Genomic DNA, 22,019 nt, shown 5'->3' with positions numbered 1-22,019 from the left:
TGTGTATGGGACTACATATTTGCAAAACGAATAATTAAAAAAGTATTATTTTGCAGTAAAAAATTTGCCAATTATAAAAAATCACCATTTTATTTAAAATTCATAAAATAAAAAAATACTATATTTACAAAGCACCCGGAGACTGTACTTTCGTAACTCCTAAAATTTTTTCATCGTTAGCAGCTTGACTCTTGACAATTTGTGCATACTTTTGATTATCTAAAAAATCTTCTTCGTCTATCATTTCCTGCATCCTTCGCTTATACCTAAAATAATAAAAAAAAAATTTAAGAATGTGTACTTCATGAGAAAGGATTATTCTTATATTTACTCACACTTCACTGTCAGGATTATTATCTTGATTTCTACAATTTTCTAGTTTTTTTTCTAATTTCTTTACCAGTTCTCTCTGGGGCATTTCTACTAATTTGGCCATTGACCTTATTTCTGCAATTCATAAAAATGTAATAAATGTTCAGTATTATTTTTTAAGTTTTTGTAAGAAAAAATTTTTTATTACTTCTCACAGCTTCAACAATCGCTGCTAAATGTTCTCTGGAAAATAAAATATCTGTAACGTAGTTGTCTAGATTTGCATTCACACTTGAAGCAGCATGCAATGTGGCCGCTAAAGCAATTTGACTTGGAGCATAAAGTAAGACGCTGTCGGTCAAAAACACTTTTTCTAAAAAGTCGTCAATATGAGGTCTCAAAATTTCAGAATTTTTTATAGATGTGTACCTAGTCTATCAACGAAATAAGAAAACGATTCAATACTTGATCGACTTATCTTATACATTTGATTATCATCTTACAAACCTTAATATCAATTAAAAGTCCTTCAACAGGTCTAAATGGATTGTGAACTGTCAAATTATAGTTCAGCTGTTGCATTAACAAAAGTTCATTATTTATAATAATATCGGAAGCTTTTTCCCGGTCTCCCATAATATTGGCTACAAACTGTGATATGGAAACGTTGAATTCTTCGACCTAGTTGTAAAGCAGCATTAACTACTAAATCTTTTAAAATAATTATTTAATCATCCTAACACTACTTACCTTGCAAGCTAAGTACACACAAGTGACTAAAATTTCTTTTGGATGATAATCCATAACACTGTTCCTCAGGTAAAATCTTTTGAAGTAGTGTAGAGCTGTGGCAATAGTTGACTTTGGCATGGGTGGTGTAAACCTTTTGCAAAACTCTTTGAGCTGCGACTCGTAAAACCTTTGAAGTATTCTCTCCTCTGCCACGGATAAAAAATGTTTTTCTCTCTTATCTCCCTAGAAAAACAGAAAAATCACGAAAAATTCATTAATATATAACCTTAAATTTGTTGTGATCATATGTGAGAAGATAAACAGATTATGTGGCATTCAAGTTCATATTGAGATTCAAGAAAATTTTATTATGGAAAAATCGATTGTTTAAAAAACACTTACCGACACATCCGCTCCGTGCTTTGCAATAAATTCAGCATTTGCCTCTTCTCGAAGGGTTGAAAGATCATTTTCATCATTGAAGAGCCAGAACTTTTTCTGCGAACTTGCCGGAAACATCTTAAGATTAATTTAGTTTAAGTACTTAGCAATTTCATGAGTACACGTAAATAATTGTAATAAATTTTCAATTTTTAATGAAACAAGAGCTGCTCGCTTATTCGTGCTCTCTCCGATATCAACAAACAGACAGCAGACAGCCAGACCGCTGAGGAAGGCTGAGGGTGCATGTATTCCGCAAATGCTGCCAGCAGTTAAGTTACGTAGGTCGTGGTAACGCCGCATGGTCGGGCGGCGCTAGCTTCAACCTGTACTAACTGTTGGTGGGTTCCGCATGTCAACAAACTTTGATATTTTTTACTATGTTTTCGCTCCCATGCCATCTGATATTTCGGAGTTTGTTGACATGCGGAACCCACCGACAGTTAGTACAAGTTGACGCTAGCGCCGCCCGACCATGCGGCGTTACCACGACCTACGTAACTTAACTGCTGGCAGCATTTGCGGAATACACCCTGAAATTACTAGGTTCGTTCAAGCCTGGTTCGGTTCGGTCGGTTCTGGAACCAAAAAACATAAAAAAACACGCGTTCACGAGAGGTCCGAGGTGATAGAACCAAATTCTCGTAAATACGTGTTTTTTTATGTGTTTTGGTCCCAGATCCGACCGAACCAAACCGAACCGAACCAAGGGGGGCTTGAACGAACCTAGTGGGTCTGTGGAGGGGGGAGGTAGGTATAATTTTTTAATTGAAATTTGCAATGCAGAAATTTAAATGTAAAATTAAAAAATTACTGCATTTCATGTATGTGACTAGTGGATAAATTTCTAATTTTAACCATCATCGATGGAGTTTTCCATTAAAAATATTCTCACCATGGCGGATCGAAAAATCAGTTTTCAACTGGTCCATGCAAATCTTTTGTGTTTCTGCATGAAAAAAAAAAAAAAAAATCCAGTCTGTCAACTTAAACAAACTACTCTTTTTCTCGATGATATGTATTTTTAAATAACTGAAAAGTTTCTCAAAAACAATTGATTATGCACAACATAACAGGCGAATGCCAGAGAGCTATAATTGTATAAATGTTAAGTACTTACCGTTAACTTGCAAAAAAATAAGCCAATAACTAAATAAACAAATACGTTCATACGTTGTGATATCTTCTATAAATAATGGTGGCAACTTCATTACATCATTACATGATAAAAAAAAATTATATAAAATTGACTACGTATCACATAATCAAAAAAGTTTTTTTATTTTGCTGTAGAGAAATTTAAAGATGAAAAAATGATTATTTCCAATCTTTTGAAATTAATACTGTAGTTTGTAATTCAAATTAAGGTGATTTCTGTACGAATAATTTGGAAAATCGCTAGTGGTAAAAAAATCAACTTTTTCATGAAAAATTTATTCGACCACCGTATTATCGATATCCATCGACGCTTTTTTTAAAGCTTACATAAAAATTAAAAATAAATATTATATGCTATATTGATGTTAGCTGTTGCCAATAGGGTATTTATGATATAATAATAAAACTGCTTTAGTCAACATACGTGAATCAAATTGTAGTTTATTTACAAGAATGTCTTATTTATTACATATTCTTAACTGTAGTTATCCAGCAACTTGAGCAACAATTTCTGAAGGATTTCATTTGAGGGATTGTTTCAACTATTCATTCACTATAGTGTAAGTATGCTTTGATCACGTTTACTTAGTCATTAAATTTTTAAGTTTTTTTGGTTTTCTTTTTTTTCCAAGATTTTAAGTATTGCTTAGATTTAAAAATGATTAGCAAGAGATTAAGCTTTTCAAACATATCATCACACGAATATGTAAAAATACTCATTACATGTTTTATCCCTTAAAAGCATACTTATGGATAGTTTGGTAAGAATTGATCGAGAAAAATCCAATTCCAGTCGCGCGGGGGAGCGCTACGATGTAAGTTCGACAAGTAATTACTCGAACGCAAATGAAAAAACACTGACAACTAATCGTCACAGAGCTTTTTGGAAATTTTTAATTGCATACATTGTCAACCTCCAAGTCCGAACAATAATTCCAAAATCTATTTTTCTTGACCATTACTTATGAGAAAACAAATTTTAATTAAATATTATAACTCCTGAATCATTTTAATACAGATTAATGGAATCTTTTTATAAATACATGGACACACACACACGCAAATTTGAAAAATTGTCATAATCATCAATTATTGTTTGTTATACCATTTAAAAATGTTATTAATAAGATACTATTATCGGCCAACACAAAGTTTCGTCTATAAAATGAAATGCAGACTTTGTGTACACAATACATAATTATAAATAAAAATGTTAAATTTTCAAGAATAGTTTATAGTTTATTAACCAATACGCGCGCATGTTGATCGCTTTTTTAAGACATTGAAAAGTATAAGTGGTATAACACGGGAGTATTTTGTTAGGAAATTGCATCCACATGCGCGATTTATTTTTTTTGCAAAAAAAAAAAAACTTTTTAGGAACTAACAAAATAGCTGGAACTACACGATTCTTTTGACACGCACCGTTAAGCCATGCATCTTCTGTCTCGTTTTCGTTGTTAACTATTCCTTATACTCCAATCACACATCAATAATATTCACATAGGAATCAATGAATAATAAATAATACACCAATAATGCACTTTTACAACAAATCTAACACAGCAATCCAGTCGCTAGTAACCCAATTTCGTCCAATAGAAACATCTTCATATGTATGTCAAAAACAACAACGACAACAACGTATCTCATATGAATTTGAGAATAAGTTAATAAGTATGGATATTTTGCGACGCAAAAGTGCACGCACGTATATGGATGTAAGTAGTCGCGATGGCCGCTTCGACTGCATAATATTACACTTCGTTAGATACTTCAAGGTGGAAAATGCATGAATACGAATAAAATATCTAGATGTACCAAAAAGCACAAAATGAGGGGGGGGGAGCGAAACACGATTTGATTCATTCTTACTGCAGCATAGGTATATCATGGACGATGCATTTGTCATTTATTAGCTACAGATTAAAAATTGATATCTTTTAACAGTTTGAAAGACCTATGTGCACTTGTGAACAGGTAATATAACATTAGGCAGAATTTGCACTTTCCCCGCGTTTCGTGCTCTTTATGGTCCCTCAATGGCATCGAAGCTTGCAGTGCCGAGGACCGAATACATTGTTCGAGAAAAGTAAAAGTTATCAATTCATATAGTGAATTTCCATGTACCTATATTTGCTCCGTGCAAGTCTTGGGAGGGTCTATATCGCGTAGTTCTATTGTATTTGCTTTGAAACAACTGTAGCGCTACTCACTCTCAACCTATTAACTGACCAAATGAGTGGACTCCTTTGGCACGAACTCGGCCGAAGTGAAGGCATTACAGGAGAGCGGTAACTCAAGTACTTAGCACCGTAAAAGGAAGAAATAACTTGCCTTTTGCGAGTCAGTCAAGCGGTAGTGCCAAAGAGAGTGGAGATTCACTCGGTCAGTTACAGCGCGGCTATTCTTCCCGCGCGCAATGAGATTTAAGTAATACGGGGTTGGGTTTTATTGGTATGGAGGGATTAAATGAGGCCGGCGTTTCGCTTACGCGGAGCAAATATTTGCGTGCAGTTCGTTTTTTCATTGTCCATTGTTACTCCATGTACAGGTTATTAGTGCATGTGGTGACATTTTTTTTTTTTTTCTTATTTGGTTTTTTTCCTTTTTTGTTTTTTCAAAGTGCATTACACAACAGCAAATATCCCTCAATTATCATCTATATATATTATATAAACATATCTTTTGAAATGAGTTATTCGTATATCATTTATATAATATATTTATAAATTCGTAATACAGATTATGCAAACGTACGTTTTCACGCGTATGTATAATATATAATATAATTATTTATTTCTAAACATACTACCGACACTGATTTATCAACAGAATAAATTTTTTTTTTTTTTTTTTTTTTCATTCAATATTATCGACTGCTTGCTTGTCTTGAACTTTGCAAGCAACAGTCATTAAAAATAGTCTAGCAAAGTCACTTTTCAGAAGATATTATTTAAAATATAGTTGATGCATATAAATATATTACATATGCAACGTGTGTATTACTTAATTCTTGCAAAAAGTTTTTACAGGAAAAACAAAATCATGACAAGCTCATAAGTAACTGATGGATCTAGTAACGTGCGCGCGATCTCTTGATCAGCGCTTCTGTAAATATCCGCTTTGCTCGTTTGTTCCTCTTGGGCTATATAATAATAGCGTTCTTTTAAAACTCAAGTTTGCAAAGTAAACGGCAACGCTTCTGTAACCGAAACCTACACGGTAAAGTTCGAAAATTCCGAAATTAAAAGCTGAGTAATGATATGAACTGATAAAGCTGCCATTTACTCGAAAAACTTGAGTTTCTGAACGCAGCCTTGGTCTGGTTGCGAAGTATCACATTGTAAATCAAGCACAACGGCATATTTGTAATAACTACTTGAAAGGTTCGAACAAACGTGCCAGCCACGGCCGTCAATGGAAATCAAGTTATACCCCAAAAGGAATCATGAATAAGCTTGTTGTAATAATCCAAACATAAATTATGCCCATGCCGTTGTTTGATTTAACCAATGGTATTTCTTAATACATGTTACGAAACTTATTAAAAATTATTAAGTAATTATTGAAGTAAGACAAAGGGAAACAATTAATTATGTGTGCTTTAGTATAACTTATGACATGAAGGTACCATAAAATGTAATAAATATAGCTCATCCCCACTTATTGTGTCGCAGGACTCCTTAGTGCTAAGCTAAAACAATTTTACGTTTGAAGTTTAGATGTTTTTCAAGCAAAGCGACCATTGTTTAGGGCCCAGAACCTAAAAATTTTCAAATAAATGCACCAATTTATTTAATCCTGCCATTCATATTGATTGGGTATAGTCGTGCCGATGTGGCATTCAGAAAGTTGAGATTGCTGTTTTACTTTCTCGATCGGCTTTGAAACTAAGTTTTTTTTTCCATCTAGCAAACACTTATGGCAGCAACTTTGATTTATTTTAAAACAACGTATATCTAAAAGTGTTTGGGATGACGCGTAAAGTAATAAGAAAATATGCATTATATTTAAATAACAACCGTGTAACGGTATTGTTAATTATTTTAAAAAAAATTAACGCATTGTAGTATGATAGGGAGTTGAAAATCCAAAACATTTTGCCACTTGAAAACCCGCTTATTTACTCGAGCCAAGAAAAATATAGACTAATTCTATTAGAGAGATGGTCTTTCTACGCAAAATTTAGAAAGTAAACGTATTGTAGGCGTTTTTTTTTCTTCTTTGTAAATATATTTTTATGTTGATTGAATTTCCAATAAATTATTTACTTTATATTTTGTTTCGAGTTCTAAATGATTGGACAAAAGTTAAGTCATGGCTTACGATGTGACAGTTGTGTTAAGTAATTTTATCGTTGAATCTTCAATTTGATGATGACTACCACTTGTTTACTCCGGGACTGGCCGTCAAGTCAGGATTCACAAATGGATTTGTAGAAGCTATTTTGCAAAGTAAATTATACCTTTAGTTCATCGACTCACGTAAATATATATTTTATAGAATAATAAATAAATTCAACAAAATTTACACTGAATTTTTTTTAAAATAAACAAAACATGTAAGTCTAATGCAATCACTCATGCACACTCAAAAAAAAAAAAATAATAATTAAATGCATTTTATAATGTAAAATTTTTCTTCATTTACTTAATAAAAATTTAACTTATGTGGTGTAAGGGTTGAAAAATCAATAAAACCAATCGTGTGAATTAAACTGCGAATTATTTAGTTTAATTAAAGCAAGCAGTTGCGTACAAAGTTTTTCTTATGAATACAACGAAATACAACCTATTTAAAACGAGTTGTTTGGTATGCTTAGACTATTTTACAACTATTGATGGAATCAATTAGATGCATTTTCCCAGATATCATTACGAAAAATAAATCATGTACTTGAGGGAAAACTCAAAGTTGCACTTTTCTAAAAAGCTCTAAGATCAAGAATACTTTACGCAACATAATAGTTTTTAAATAAAATTTTTTTTGATATTTTGTTTAATTCAATGATCTTAACAAATATACTTTTCTTAGCTTTTAAAAATCATGTTCAACAATATTGAGTAACGGAAAAACTGCAATTGCCAAATGTGAAGAAAAACTTTGATGTACCAAGTTCATTACAATGTAGGGGTAAATGACCTAATTACTGCGCACTGAAATTTTTGATTGTACTAAATTTCTCATTTCTCAATGTTTTTCGACGTAAATTGAACCAGTTTTACTTAACCTTTATCTGCAGCATCTTGTGCGATTAAAACGACAAGCATTTTTCTGTTAAGTAACTTTTTTTTTTTTTTAAATAATTGTTTTAATGCTCATATCACTTGCTGGTATTACTGCACACAGTTATAAAATTAGCACCAGTCGCTGCGCCTCCAATTACTGCGCGGGTATCTCCCATAAGGTTTTCATGCCCTATTAGACCCAATTGCTGCGCACCAATCACTTGGCACGACTACAAAGTTTTGTAGGTTAAATTCGTTTAGAGTCATTCAGTTAAACAATTATAAATGTCATGATGTAAAGTATGATTCTGGATTGAACGTTATTAATGTCAGCACGTGTTACAATATCCAAACACCCAAATTTTTCAGTCTGTTTTTCTTATTTTCAGTTACCGTCGAGTGCGCAGTATTTGGGTCATTTACCCCTAGATTATTCAAGGAGCGTTATTGGTGCGCTATATTTTGTATGAAATTTTAGTATTTACAAATAAATAGCTGCGTAAAATAACCGCTTAGTCAACAAAAATTTACCATAATCAAGTTAAATCTGCATCACTACTCGGGTAAAGTTTTTGTTAATCGACAAAAATGTTGGTAATAGTGATGATAATTATAACTAGACAAATAGAAAGGCAAAATTCATCTCTGATTTGCATATATACAACGACGAGGGTGTAAATGCATGACCGGTGCACGTATGTCAGTTTTTTTTTTTTTTTTTTTTTTTTCAGCCCCTTTGCAAGTCTCGGTATTATTATTTTTTGTTTCCTTATTGAATCAACTTTTTACGTATTCCATTTGATTCGTATCACCTATTCCTCGAGAAAAGCTTGAATGATAATCATGATGAAAGGTATAAAAAAAAATCAAAAACGACAAACGCATGCCAACAGGTAACTACTACAGAGTACAATAATAAATAAAATTAAAAAAAATCGCGAGGTTTGTTGTTCGAATGATAGTCTGCAGGAAGCTAAAGAGTAAAAGTTTTAATAATAATAGTAGCTATATATAGCAACAGCAGTAAAAATGGTAGAGGTGGTTTTGACGTTATGACTGCGTCACTGTGGAGGAAAAAGTGAAGTGTCGAGAGCGAGTGCATGGCAATTCAATAGCTAGAAATACCAGGGGTGTAGACAACGCGTTCTCGGCCACTGTTCAAGTTTGTATTTTCGTCAGCCTGGGCCGGCGGAGGCATTGCGAACGCAAGCGGTTGGCTTCCCTGTCCTGGAACCTGAGATGCATTGCTCTGTGGCTGGGACGTCACCGCATCAAGGTCACTCTCCTCCCCCTCCTCCTCCTGTTTACAGAAAGCAAACGCAATCGATTAGCTGTTTTATCCATCTACTTTTTCTTTGTCACACTATCGTTGTTGGAAATCCATAACAATATATTTATTATTGTTTTTGTCGTCATTATTAAGATCCTCGTTCTTCTATTGTCAATAAATATACTATCATTCTTATGTTTATTTTTCTAAGCAATATAAACAACGAAATAAAAAAACAATTGAAAAAAAAAAAAACAAAGAATGAAAAAACTTGCAAGTAGATTGTTTTTTTCTAATTAAGTAAATGTGGATGTGAGTGGCTCGAACTCAAAGCCATCAATGGAAATATAAAGTCCAACAGTAATCAAGTGATAGTAGTGCAGATACACGCAAAGCAGACGAGGTTAATGTACGTTGGTGTTAATAAAGCAGTAACAGTTAAAGGAACGGCACGAATAGCACACTAGATTGTTATATTTTCGTGTGATTTTAGCATCAGAGAGTGATTTTTTCTTGATACAAAATAATATAGTCTAGCCAGCGAATCATCGCGTCTTACGTGCGATAGGCTTGATGTCGCGTCATTTTCAATCGATTTTCTATGTATCACCCATGTAATCATGCGTTGATTTCCACTCTGAAATTAGTACGTTATTTACTAGCCTTTAACGATTAAAAAATAAAGGTTGCTAATTTTTTTTTTTTTTTTTTTTTCTCAAGTAAAACATGTTTAAACTTACCTGTCACCATCTTTTTTATATCATTGACATGGTGTAGAGTGAAGAATCGTAATGTAATAAATAAAGTAAATATGTTTAGAGAAGGATTTTTGAAAGTGAATAGAGTTAAATTTAACTATATGATAAAACGTGATGACTACAAGTACTAGTGAATTTTCAAATGAGTGGAAATAGGCTGCGGCGTATTACAATTCATAATCAATGAAATTAATGAAGAACATAGTTAATGTAATGATCCCCCGCCCCCACATTTCTTGATCCACCCATGGCCAATAGTCCTGGGTTCTGACAATGAATTAATTAACAAATAACTTGAGTTAGTAACAGGGCAAGAAAAATAATTAGCAATTTTGCATGCAAACTTTGGTTAGTTAAGCAAAACAGGATGCACGTAATAAAAACTTACGAACACTTTGAGGTTGACTTGATATTACGTCGCCTTCTGGATTATTCTGGTTCCGCTATAATACAACAATAACATGAACAAAACTGCTAATTGCTATGCGTTTTATCAAAATAATAGGCTTGGCATGCTTGGCAATGGCTATAAATGTTTATGTTCAATTGGTTCTGTATTTTTTTCTAAACTTGCAACTTACAGTAAATCATCGACCAAATCGCGATTAAGTAACAACGAAAATGAGCGAATCATAAATTAATGGTGGAATGAAAGTAATTATGTACAGCTAAATGATTTTTAACTAAAAATTGTCGATCACGTGAATTTGTTTTGAATCAATAATATGGTGACTATCTAGTTAGGATAAATTTTGTGACAAAATAAAACGTACTGTTGAAGCTATCAAATGACTCAGTGCCAAGAATGCATTGCCAAAATGAATTGTGATGAATTGAAGACGTTAATTTTTTGAAACAGTGATTATAAACTTGCACATCCATTTCGCAAAAATATTTCTTTCCAAACAATTAACGTCTTGTTCAATGAATAATTTAGTAATCTAAATGAAAAATCGTGATAGTTAATTCTATGTCTATTACTTCATTTTTTTCTACCAAAAGCTAAATGTAAAATTATTGTATGAAAATGAACGTTTGGTTGCTGATGATACACGAAACTTTGTAATATCTTGTGATGACATTAAAGGATTCTGCTTAAACAATGTATGAAAAGAATCACTAAGTAACAATTATTGATCAAAATGACTTGAATTACTCAAGCTTATGAGAATCAATACGAATATCAAAATGAAATTGACAACTTCGATTTTATATAACACAATGAGAAAATTAATCGTGTACATTTACGTATGAAAAGAAGTTAAAAAATAAATAAATAAAAACGTGCCAAATGATAACCAGATAAGATCAATACAGGTCGTTTAAAGAGGTTCATGCGTGAAATGATTGTGAACGAAATAAAATGAAACTCTATAAGTTAGAGATGAAAATATATGCTTTTTAATTTTTTAGATATGGTCGTTGGGCCAAAACGCGAGAAAAAACCTTTTTGAAAATAGAGGTTTTAATATGGGATGTTATAATGGAAGTATTTTTTGTTATTCTCTTTTACAAATTTAAATTTCGAAAAATAAGTAAAACGGACTTGACTAAAAAAATATTGTCTATATTGCAAACACATTTTCTATTGAATGCCGTGTTTTAAAATTTTATAATATTATAATTTATTTAATAAGCTGTACTAATGAAGAATCGTGCAAATTTTGATATTTTTAACAATAATCTATTAGTAGTTGTGCATTTAATGGAGCCACGTGTGAACGGTCTTGATAAAATGATGCAAGTTGATTAAAATTGTTTCCCATAACCATTGCTTAGAAAATATAAACTAAAAACATACTAAGAACAGTTACTGCAGTGTAGATCCAACAAATTTCTCAAGCAGTGACAAATATGAAGCAAAACAATTTTTATCCAATAAATCGTACAGTTTTTTTTTGTACATATTTTTTTTACTCTCGTACAAAAACATGCATAACTATGATCAAACTATTAAAAAAGCATATATAGAATATACATACGGATTTTCGCCTTTACCAATTCGTAACTGAAATTTTCCCTAGAGGTAGCATAGTTTTATTACAAATACAAATAAATGGTAACAGCAAGAAACATGACAGAGAGACCGTACAACGATACGTGCAAATATATTATACGCGTGAATGTCATCCTAGTCGTCGAGCTCTTTTAGTTTATCTATCATTTATTGTACACTTAATAATAGTTTGGGAATTTAAGAAATGATTGAACTGTCAGGTATAGCACTGCGGGTACGTAAAAAGGTAACCACAGAATAAGCAAAAACCGTGCCATCAGCTACCAATAAAAAGAAACATTCAAATTGATAAAATCATGTTGATGATGTGGATTAGATCACCAAGTTAGACTAGATTACAACGGGGGAAAATAAATTAATCCTCACGTGTAAATTGTGATAAGCTCCACTGTCCTCTGGATGTTGAGGTTTGCATTTGCCACAACAGAAATTGCAACAGCAACAAAAGCAGCAACAACAGTAGCATCCAGTAATAACGCCACAGAACAAGAAGAACATCTGTAAAATTTTAATACGTAAATTAAAATAAAGGTCATAATGAAAATCGCACTACACGCGCCTAAATAAGAGTACCTTGGTCCATTTTGAGGTAATGACAAAGTATGCGTTAACATTTTCTTCTCCAAATTGTTCAGCAACATAAAGTCCAAGTGATCCATAATTGTCGTATATATTACGTTTGGTTAAATCAGTTAATATAATCCTTGCTCTATTGATTTCTTTGAACTAAAAATGTGGAAATCCTTACGTTGAAAGAAATATTCTAACACGATACATGTCATGAAAAAAATACATAAACTAAGAAAACGAGGTTTCAAAATTTACCTTTTCAGCTGCTTCAGGATTATTGGGATTTTTATCAGGATGATATTTAAGTGCCAGTTTCCGATAAGTTTTCTTTATGTCTTCAGGTGTGGCAGTTTTTGGAATTTCGAGAATAGCATAGAGAGAGTCCCCGGATGTGCTAAAATAAAAAATAAAAAAATATAATAACATAAAATTATAATAAAGCTGACGATGTTGATTGAATTATAAAAATAATTAAAATAATAGCTGTGGGATTAGATTTAAAAAATATTGAGAGTGGTATTACAAAGTTACTACCAAAGTGGGTCATAATCATGATTATTATTGATAACAGGTAGTTTGGAGTAAACCTGACTTGTTGTTTTCCTCAATTACCTATTCAATTACTTTTTCGTGTAAGTATATTACTGAACATGTATATATCATTTGTATCATCTTGCCTAAACATGTCTCTAGTGTATTTGTATTATTTGCATTTGCATAGGTATGCGTATTCTTTAAATGCTCTGTTGGCATTGTTGCTGCAGCAGCAGTGGTTGACTCATCGACCACGTATTTTCATGTAAGTATGTCGTTACAAAGCGAGAAAAATTAAAGCTGAGTTAGCACTGTCCAAATTCGACCGTAATAAACTCATTGAAGCTTGCAGCGAATGGGCAAAAAACACCTGTATTTACGTACCTACGTACATTTGCTAGTAATGTGCTGTTAACGTTAAAATAGAGCGTACAAGCACTCTCGTTTCAACATAAATTTACGCAGTTCCAAGTATGTGTCACCATTTTGCCGACAATTGAAACTGTATATCCAACTCGGCGTAAAGTCTCTAAGAGTAAGATGCAACGTAAGTAGGCACTTACGTGAATGGGGAAAAAAAAAAAAAAAAAAAAAAAATACGCCATTGACACTGAGCTGCTGATTAAATTTTAATAACATCGAAAACGGCTCGATGATGATGGCATCATGTTTTGACCTTGTCAATTTTATAACGCTCGCCTCACGGTTGGAATACCTAACAGGTACTACTGAGTCCTCGTAATCTCTATATCTGGCTACTCCCTACATGTCTCTAACCTCCAAATGAACGAAACTTGCGATACAAGAAGTTATGACGAGCTTGCATCGATATTCGAAAAGCACAAGTACGAAATATTAATATTATGTTTCAAGTTCAACCTACGAATATCCATTTACTTAAATACAAGTGACCTATGAAAGCACCCAATTAGTCTAAATAAATGTCAGTAGGTGTTGCACAGGGTTGAATATGTAGAGCTTAAACATCCTTACGAAAGCTTTCTTCTGTCCATGTTGGACTGGGTCTGCTGTTGCCTTGGATCGGAAGGATTTGTTTGAGGCCCGCGGGCCTGCTGCTGCTGCTCGTTGGACTGCGTGTTGGCGGCCTATCGAGAACCTTGGAGAGTTAAGGAAGCAAAAACTGCTTCAACGACGAAATATACTTGAACGGAAAACCAAGAGAACCCTCTTCTCGGTCGGAGGTTCTCTACAGACTGTCAGCCGAGCTGACACTTTTTTTATCGCACTGCACTGCCATTAAGCTAACACGATAACATGCATGCACTCGGAGTAGTCGGAGCTTCGGAGTTATCGATGGTGATTACACTAGTAGAAGGTATATATGTGTGTATATGGTTTAATGCAACACTTGTATGGGCGTGCTGCAGACAGCACCAGCAGCTGCTGCAGGCTGCAGGGTGTAGCAGCGTTGTACAGAGGACCTCTTATTACCTGAGATTAAGATGTAAGATCAAGTTTGGCTTGATAATATTGATAGGCAATGCGACACAATATATAAATGGGTTAACGCAACACTACTTGGTACACCCACGATATCAGATATCACTACAAATTATAAGGTGAAACTTGATTGTATATAAAAATGTATGCTTAATCACGCAAACTGCAAGCATGCAAGTCAGGGCAAGTTTTAACACACTGCTGCACGTATATATAGATATAAATCTCTTGCTCTTGCCTTCAACGGGCTTATTCAATATTTTAGTTGCGCTAGGCACCAAGTGTGGCGCTAGGTTAGCTCAACATATGGCTATCAAGTTATGCCATGATAGGAGAGAAAAGATTATTAGATGTTTCGTCCCGGGAGCACGCCAGGACTCATCAGTAAGGCTGATGACGTGCTCCCTGCCTTAGACACCTATATCGGTGGGGATACCCTAGCTCAATCTTAAACGCCCTTATATATTAACCAACATGAAATCCGGGCACTTGCGAGAAGGTCGAGTGACATGGTTAGACGCCTAGCGGATGGTTGGAGAAGGACGGAGAGCCGAAGTGTACGTACATGTGTGTGAGAGGGTCCCCACATACTCCCCCTCCAGTTACAACGCCGGATGAAGGAGTGTAGACGATATGTAAGAAGTGCGCAGTGACGCATATGACGTGCATGGCGTGGTGTATTAGCAGAAGGCAAGATAGGGGAGAAAGAAGTCGATAGTTGATAAAGTAGATCTCCGAATCCTCCACGCTCTTGTAGAGTCCTAGAGAGAGGCGAGCAGAAGCTCTAGCCGCGACCGAGACAGAGGTCAAGTCGGAGAAAGAGAGGGAAGCTAGTTGCTGTCCCGAGGCGTAGAGATTACGGAGATGCTATTAGAATAATTAGAAGAAGGTTGCGCATGTTCAAGTTTACGGGGTCACCAATATGGCTATCAGTGATGCCATGAAAAGAGAGAAAAGGTTGTTTGATGTTTCGTCCCGGGAGCACGCCAGGACTCATCAGTAAGGCTGATGACGTGCTCCCTGCCTTAGACACCTATATCGGTGGGGATACCCTAGCTCAATCTTAAACGCCCTTATATATTAACCAACATGAAATCCGGGCACTTGCGAGAAGGTCGAGTGACATGGTTAGACGCCTAGCGGATGGTTGGAGAAGGACGGAGAGCCGAAGTGTACGTACATGTGTGTGAGAGGGTCCCCACAAACATATATGTTATTTTATTGCTATTGACAAAAAAAAATGGCAAAGAGGAAGAAGCCATAGGAATAAGGGATCTCCGCATCCGCATCTGGCATCAGCTGGCATCTGGCCTCTCTCCTTTTGTGCAGAGAGCAACACACGTGCAGCTGTTCAGGTCCGAACCCCCGAATATAGGGATGCAGCCTGTCCCGAGATCTTTTTCTTAAAAGCTAGTACAGTTTCTTTTCATTAATTGTAGCGGCCGCATCAATAATTTATTGACTTGCGGCGTTGGTATGAACTCTGACTCACATTTATACAGTATCCGCTTGTCGAATACATTTTATAACATAGTATTGAGCTATGTCAAAAAATAATTTTATATTTATGATAAAACGAGAGTAGTTCATTTGAACACTTGTGTAACGGTACCAGTCATTGTAAAATTTATAATATTCGATAAAGCATTCAATTCCACACTACTTGTCTCGTCTTAACTATCGCAAACATTCATAATAAATCTTACGCATGTAATTTTTGTACTGCCATTGTTGGGAACATTTTTTTTTCTCGTAAACATAACTTTTCATTTAAACAAATACTTTTTTTTTATTAATAAAAACCTACATATCGCGTTATATACGGATGTTATAAAATATAATTGTACGTTACGTACAGTTTATATAGAATGACAATTGAATACAATTTTTTTCTGGGTAGTTTAGTAAAGTTATTTAATTTCATGTATGACAACTACTCTTTAATATATGCAATTGATTGTTTATTAAACCTATGAAATAAATTATTGTAACCAATCACAATACGAAAAATGCTTCAATTTCTTGACGAATTGACAATTGATCTTGAGTTCGGTCTCAGTCTGGTTCAGTTTGTTCTTTCACTAAAACTTTTAAAAAATTTACACGATATAGTATGCCATTTTTAATGTATTTTAATTTACTGAATTAAACAGTTTTGGCATTGTGTTTCTCATGGGTTTCAACTACTAAGCAATGTTTATAAACAAATAAAAAAATATAATTACGAATTTTATCATAAAATCCTATTGTAGTAATAAAAAAGAGGACGTAGTTTAATTAACGGCCACCACCGCCTCTTAAAAAAAATACCGCACGGTTTGTTTGATTACGTTGGAATAAAGTATATACAGTATTATATTATGCTCCTAAAAATATACACAAGATATGGATACAGTATAGGTATGTATCCTTTTATAGCTATACCGAATCATCAGGGAAATCAATTGGAATAAAACGATGGACACAATATTACACTAACAATTTTATACCGAAACATGCATATATTTTACACACGCGCGTATACATAATATATATATATATATATATATACACAAAATAAGATAGTCGACTAGATGTGACACGGCACGGGAGTGATGAAAACAAAAAGTAAAAATGTATATCATGCAATCGCGTCAGTCTACGGGCGCACGCCCCCAGTCCTGCTTGATCATATCGGCGGCCTTTTCCCCGATCATGTAAGTCGGGGCGCAAGTGTGCCCGGCGACAATCTCGGGCATGACGCTCGCATCGACGACCCTCAGTCCCTTGACCCCGTGGACGCGCAGCCTTGCGTCAACGACGCCACCGTACTCCCGAGGCGCCATGCGACAGGTGCCCGTGAAATGCCCCAACGTGGTGGACACGTGACGGGCGACGCACGCCCAGTAAGGATCACTGGCGAACCTCGAGTGCTCGCAACCCGGGAACGGCTGGGGCAGGAGCGTCGCGTTGAACCGACGAAACGCCTCCGTCGACGCAACCCTTATCGCCTGCGAACAACAAAAGCGTTTTTACTTTGCTTTGCCGCGTCCGTGTCTGCCGATATGCACACTCACCGCTTTGATCCCGCGGACCATGGTGTCCACGTCCTCCTGGCGCTCGTAGTAGTTGGCCTCGAGGACGGGCGGGTCGAGGGGGTCGGGTCCGCGAAGTTTGACGCGACCGCGGCTCTTGGGTCTCATCAGCACCGGCACGATGCTGAAGGCGTCCTGTCCCAAGTACCGGTCGAACACCTGACGGGTGAACTCCTTGCTCAGACCCAATATCGACCGCATGCCCCCCGACACGTCGCCCGTCAGCGCCCCGATCCCCAACACCAGCTCGATGTCCGGGTAATCCGGGCTCCCCTCTGCATCCCCCAAAACTGCAAATAATTACAAACACCACCATGTATAGGACAACAGCGCTGATGTCCAACGGTTTTCGGCAAAATAAGCTAAATGATGTACACGATCTTTTTATAGTGTACAAAATAACGAGTGATGAGCAATTAACTCAAGTCGTAATATTGTCTATACAAAATAAACAAATAAGCGTCAGTTATGCGTGAAAAGCGTTTTTGTCCTTGTAGAAAATGAATATGTTAAACCAAATGTGTGTATACGTATATTGTGGAGGTGTGTGGGTGGTGTCGACTCACTTTTCTTGGTGTCGATGAAGGCGAGAGCCTCGGCCCCGCCGGGGACGGTTAGCGGGCCGGCGCCGCGAAAGAGGTAGTCGAGGGCGTAGGCCGGATTGACGAGGAGCCTCGGCTCGACTATGGTGACGCTGGCGTTGACGGTGAAGGTGAGGGCGGCCATGCTCACGTGGTCCTGAAGGTTGTAGCCGACGGGCAGCTCCTCCAGCGGTCGAATGCCCAGGGGCTCGAGCTGGTCCTTGGGCCCGAGTCCCGAGAGCATGAGCAGCTGGGGCGAACCGAGGGCTCCGGCGCACAGGAGGACCTCTCGTCGAGCCGTGGCCACGCGAGGCTGGCCCTGACCGTCGATGAAGCGCACCCCATACGCTCGCCGGGTTTGTTGCTCGATCAGGATTTTCGTGGCTCGGGACGAGGTCGACACGCGCAGATTTTGCCGGTGGCGGATCGGTTGCAGGAAGGCTTTTCCCGCGCTCACGCGCCGGCCGTTGCGCAGGTTCGCCTGCACCGGGGAGAACCCGAGGATCCTGCGAATCGTCAAGCCAAGCTATATATATCCTCAAGATTGTCAGGTGTCCGCGACTCTACTGCTTAAAAATGTGTACATTGCATTCAACGCATGTTTCCTTTTAATGTGCGCTCGAGTCATTTCCAACGGTATACCTTATACAGGGTCGTGGTCCATTTCATTGATCACCGTACGTTATGCGGGACACTGGTAACCCGCCGATCAGGGAGGAAAAAAAAAAGTTGTTGTAAAAGTAACCCATCGAGCTCAGGTGATGGCTGTTTTTTCGAAAGACATTGACAAAGGTGATGAGGAAAAATATTTGACGAGAACGAAGCAATGTTCACCTTTGTTGACATTTTTGTACAAAGTGATCCAGCGACAATATGACAAGAATATGACAATGTGTTTTCTTTTCATCCAATTTCGGTGTTAAAAATCGGCATTATTTACGGTGAAAAAAAATAAGGGAGGAAGGGTCGATCTTTAATACTACCTATATTATGCTCACAGGCATTTTATAAAACATCTGTTATTTACCATTTCACAATTTTTACAGCATAAAACTAAGATTTTCACCCTACAAATTCCTTATTGGTTTTGAAACATTGAACGAACCTTTCGCCGTTGTAGTCGTTAATTTTATACCCAAAGTCCTTTCCCGCTTGAAGAAAGGGCTTGCGGAGTTTCGACGTGTACGGAACGTTGGAGACGTCCAAGTAACCATTTGTCGAGTGGTATCTTTTGTCTTGCCACTTCAGCCTGATGACATATACGCGAACAGTATTCACGGTTATTTCGGTGTTCAATAAAAAAAAAAGGAAAAAAAAAAAAAATACAAATATATGTGGTAACCTGCTGTTCTCCGATTTTAAAAAGTAAGGTAGCACATCGTCGTAGGACCAGCCAGGGTTGCCCAGGGCCTCCCACTCGTCGTAGTCAGCTTTGGCGCCGCGCGTGTAAATCATGAAATTGATGACCGAGGTGCCACCCAGGGCCTTACCCCGTGGCCAATTGCATCGGCCGTCGGTCATCGACAGACAGTAGCCATCCTGGAAATTCAATAGGTATAGAAAAACAAGTTAACCAAAAAAAAAAAATACAATTAACGTGCATATATAATAATACTTTTACTTGAATCTGCAGAAAAAACGCGTGAAAGTGTGTTTTGAATATACATACGAATGATCGGAAATCTATTGGTTTTCTCTACGTAGCGTATATGTACAATGTGTATATATTGTGGACTCGCGCAAAAAAAGAAGAGATAAACAAAACTAAAGGTGAGAACGCGATAGACGGGCCTTGTAAATGTTTATACTATTAATTTGAAAGTCGAGTCGCGAATCGAAATCTCGACGTGAATGCAAAGTAGCCGAACAGGTGCAACAAAAGAAGGGATGGAGGAGCCAGAGAAAAATTATATATACATACACTTATTTACATGTTACTCTTCTTCACAATGGTTATTTGTTCGCTCAATATGCAAATACCACAACAATATACGTGCACATAATATTTCTTCTTTTCTTCCTCGCCGATCAATACCTTACCATAATCATTTATATGTGAGTTAATGTGGTCAACTATACATGTGTTTTTAGTAAACATTAAAATGAGTCGTATAACTAAAAATACGCCGTCACCGGCGACTAAGTACGACAATGACGATAAATTATACAGAGAGAGAGAGAGAGAGGGAACGGTGCCAAGTATCTTTTAAACGGCGCAGCAATTATTATTTACTGGTTCAACGCATCCTTTGTTATAATGCTTTTTTTTTTTTTTTTTTTTTTTTTAACTCCAGTATGTAGGTGTTGGTCATAATCTTGAGTCGTAAAATGGAGGGAACAATAATAATTGTAAATAAATGATGCTTGTTTATGCTTTCACACCACAAAAGACACAATATATAACTCGTGCAGGACGTAATCCTTGTGGTAAGAAGTGACATTTTGTGACAAAGTAAAATATCATCTCTAAAAATGACAAATGACGTATATTTAAAGATTTAGTTAACACGAACACTGTATATATTTAAAGTTCATGCATGGTCAAGGAAAGTCGTAAATCTTCAAAATGTTATTTTTCAATCATTTTTTTTTTTCATATTTCAAATGAATGGTAAAGCAAAAAAAATGAACAAACTTATTAATATTATTGTTTTTGCTCAATGAATCCAAGGTTATTCTGTACTCGCATTTTCATTTCTTTCATACGCTTTGTGAACCAATAAATAATAAGATGTGTATTTCAAAGTAATTAAAGATTTTATAGGATTTGCAGTGAAAGCACACATTTACGTAGTGATTTTTGGATTTCAAAAGTTGAGCTAAGAATAATTTAATTCCAAGAACAACCGAGATCTTGGTTTAATGAAGTAATTATGATGATAAAAATGATGCAAAAATACCTCTCCCGTTTTCGGCTCAGTTTTAAAGCCCCAGTTGTAGTCGGTGATCTGCATGATGGGTGCCATCAGGGGCATGTCTGTGAGAAAAAACATCTCCTCCTTGCCCGCTTCGAGCAAAAGTACCTTCCAGTCGGCGACGCTGCTCAGTCTATTGGCTAAAACGGAGCCACCCGAGCCCGCACCGATTATTATAAAGTCGTACTCGTCCGCACCAGCTAGGCTGCACAGTGCCAACCAAACCACAACTTTTCGGACCACTTTGACACTATACATACTGATTATATTTTTCTTCTTCCTTTTTTATTCAACTATTCAGTCGAATCTCACATGTTTATAATGGAATACAAAAATGGCCCTACGCAGTTCTCTGCAGTGCCTTTTTAGTTTCTGCGTTCGTGAGATACACACAGAGTTTTTTTGTTCTACACTACTTTACACTATTTGCATGCATAGTGGATACAAGCTGTAACTATATGCTTATTTTGTACATACGAGTAGAGCAATAATAAATAAAAAAAATTAAAAAATGGTATACTTAATAAAAGTATACAACTTATAATATTATTGTGCCATTGAATGTAATTTTAAACGTAGTGTAGGTGAAATTTTTATTTAAAAAGCAAATTAAATGGCAAAGCCCTCCATAAGAAACTATGCACAGATAAACTTCCAAAGAAGTTGATGATGAAAAAAATGGGAGCAACGAAATGAATAAGTTACATTATTTTCGTCAAGCCGATTTTCCTCGTTTTTCCTCGTACAACCGAATTTGGGCTCAACATTTATACATCCGATTCGAGTGAATAATTTGGACCTATTCTCCGAGAGGGGCCATCCGGCGGCCCAATCACTAACGTCCCGAGACGCCCGACCCGATCCACCGATAGCCGATTTGAAACTGCTCGCGCGCGACACCTCTCCCCGCGAGACGCGCGCCCGCGATCACACAACATCCCGCGCGCGTTATTCAATACCTCGGA

The 22,019-nt window shown here is 36.3% G+C and overlaps 3 protein-coding genes across 5 annotated transcripts; all 3 read right to left on the bottom strand.

The window, feature by feature from the left end:
* Nucleotides 1-92: 92 nt before the first annotated feature.
* Nucleotides 93-1,786, bottom strand: CycH (cyclin H). Its single transcript, XM_014357268.2, has 6 exons — nucleotides 1,447-1,786; nucleotides 1,063-1,287; nucleotides 820-993; nucleotides 521-746; nucleotides 336-447; nucleotides 93-266 (listed from the first exon to the last, which is right to left on the bottom strand). Exons 1-6 carry the CDS (start codon nucleotides 1,561-1,563, stop codon nucleotides 125-127), a joined length of 996 nt encoding a protein of 331 aa, XP_014212754.1. The 5' UTR covers nucleotides 1,564-1,786; the 3' UTR covers nucleotides 93-124.
* A 1,278-nt stretch (nucleotides 1,787-3,064) lies between these two features.
* On the bottom strand, nucleotides 3,065-14,669 carry LOC106642501 (dnaJ homolog subfamily C member 5). 3 transcript variants are annotated; one of them, XM_089590201.1, is made up of 8 exons: nucleotides 14,017-14,669; nucleotides 12,745-12,883; nucleotides 12,493-12,645; nucleotides 12,286-12,417; nucleotides 10,295-10,345; nucleotides 9,704-9,781; nucleotides 9,000-9,174; nucleotides 3,065-7,088 (listed from the first exon to the last, which is right to left on the bottom strand). In XM_089590201.1, exons 1-8 carry the CDS (start codon nucleotides 14,034-14,036, stop codon nucleotides 7,027-7,029), a joined length of 810 nt encoding a protein of 269 aa, XP_089446327.1. In that variant the 5' UTR covers nucleotides 14,037-14,669; the 3' UTR covers nucleotides 3,065-7,026. The 3 variants fall into 3 exon arrangements, with proteins under 3 accessions (XP_089446327.1, XP_014212797.1, XP_014212798.1); XM_014357311.2 differs by lacking the exon at nucleotides 9,704-9,781; XM_014357312.2 differs by lacking the exons at nucleotides 9,704-9,781; nucleotides 10,295-10,345.
* A 2,448-nt stretch (nucleotides 14,670-17,117) lies between these two features.
* On the bottom strand, nucleotides 17,118-21,312 carry LOC106642462 (glucose dehydrogenase [FAD, quinone]). The gene is made up of 6 exons (XM_023392539.2): nucleotides 21,040-21,312; nucleotides 19,482-19,678; nucleotides 19,245-19,388; nucleotides 18,125-18,645; nucleotides 17,541-17,848; nucleotides 17,118-17,474 (listed from the first exon to the last, which is right to left on the bottom strand). Exons 1-6 carry the CDS (start codon nucleotides 21,310-21,312, stop codon nucleotides 17,118-17,120), a joined length of 1,800 nt encoding a protein of 599 aa, XP_023248307.2.
* Nucleotides 21,313-22,019: the final 707 nt, after the last annotated feature.

Source organism: Copidosoma floridanum, unplaced genomic scaffold (assembly GCF_036245765.1).
Source record: "Copidosoma floridanum isolate Cflo_tuat_1 unplaced genomic scaffold, Cflo_Japanese_pri ptg000012l, whole genome shotgun sequence".
NCBI lineage: Eukaryota > Metazoa > Arthropoda > Insecta > Hymenoptera > Encyrtidae > Copidosoma > Copidosoma floridanum.
This window is presented reverse-complemented; position numbering and strand designations above follow the sequence as displayed.

Coding starts and splice junctions, on each gene's coding strand:
- CycH (XM_014357268.2), bottom strand. CDS start 1,563: ATGTTTCCGGCAAGTTCGCAGAAAAAGTTCTGGCTCTTCAATGATGAA. Junction 1,288..1,446: donor AGCACGGAGCGGATGTGTCG/GTAAGTGTTTTT, acceptor CTGTTTTTCTAG/GGAGATAAGAGAGAAAAACA. Junction 267..335: donor AATAATCCTGACAGTGAAGT/GTGAGTAAATAT, acceptor TTATTATTTTAG/GTATAAGCGAAGGATGCAGG.
- LOC106642462 (XM_023392539.2), bottom strand. CDS start 21,312: ATGTATAGTGTCAAAGTGGTCCGAAAAGTTGTGGTTTGGTTGGCACTG. Junction 19,389..19,481: donor TTAAAATCGGAGAACAGCAG/GTTACCACATAT, acceptor ATATGTCATCAG/GCTGAAGTGGCAAGACAAAA. Junction 17,475..17,540: donor TGGTCCGCGGGATCAAAGCG/GTGAGTGTGCAT, acceptor TGTTGTTCGCAG/GCGATAAGGGTTGCGTCGAC.
- LOC106642501 (XM_089590201.1), bottom strand. CDS start 14,036: ATGGACAGAAGAAAGCTTTC. Junction 12,884..14,016: donor ATGGACAGAAGAAAGCTTTC/GTAAGGATGTTT, acceptor TTTTTATTTTAG/CACATCCGGGGACTCTCTCT. Junction 9,175..9,703: donor CGACATCAAGCCTATCGCAC/GTAAGACGCGAT, acceptor TTCTGTAAACAG/GAGGAGGAGGGGGAGGAGAG.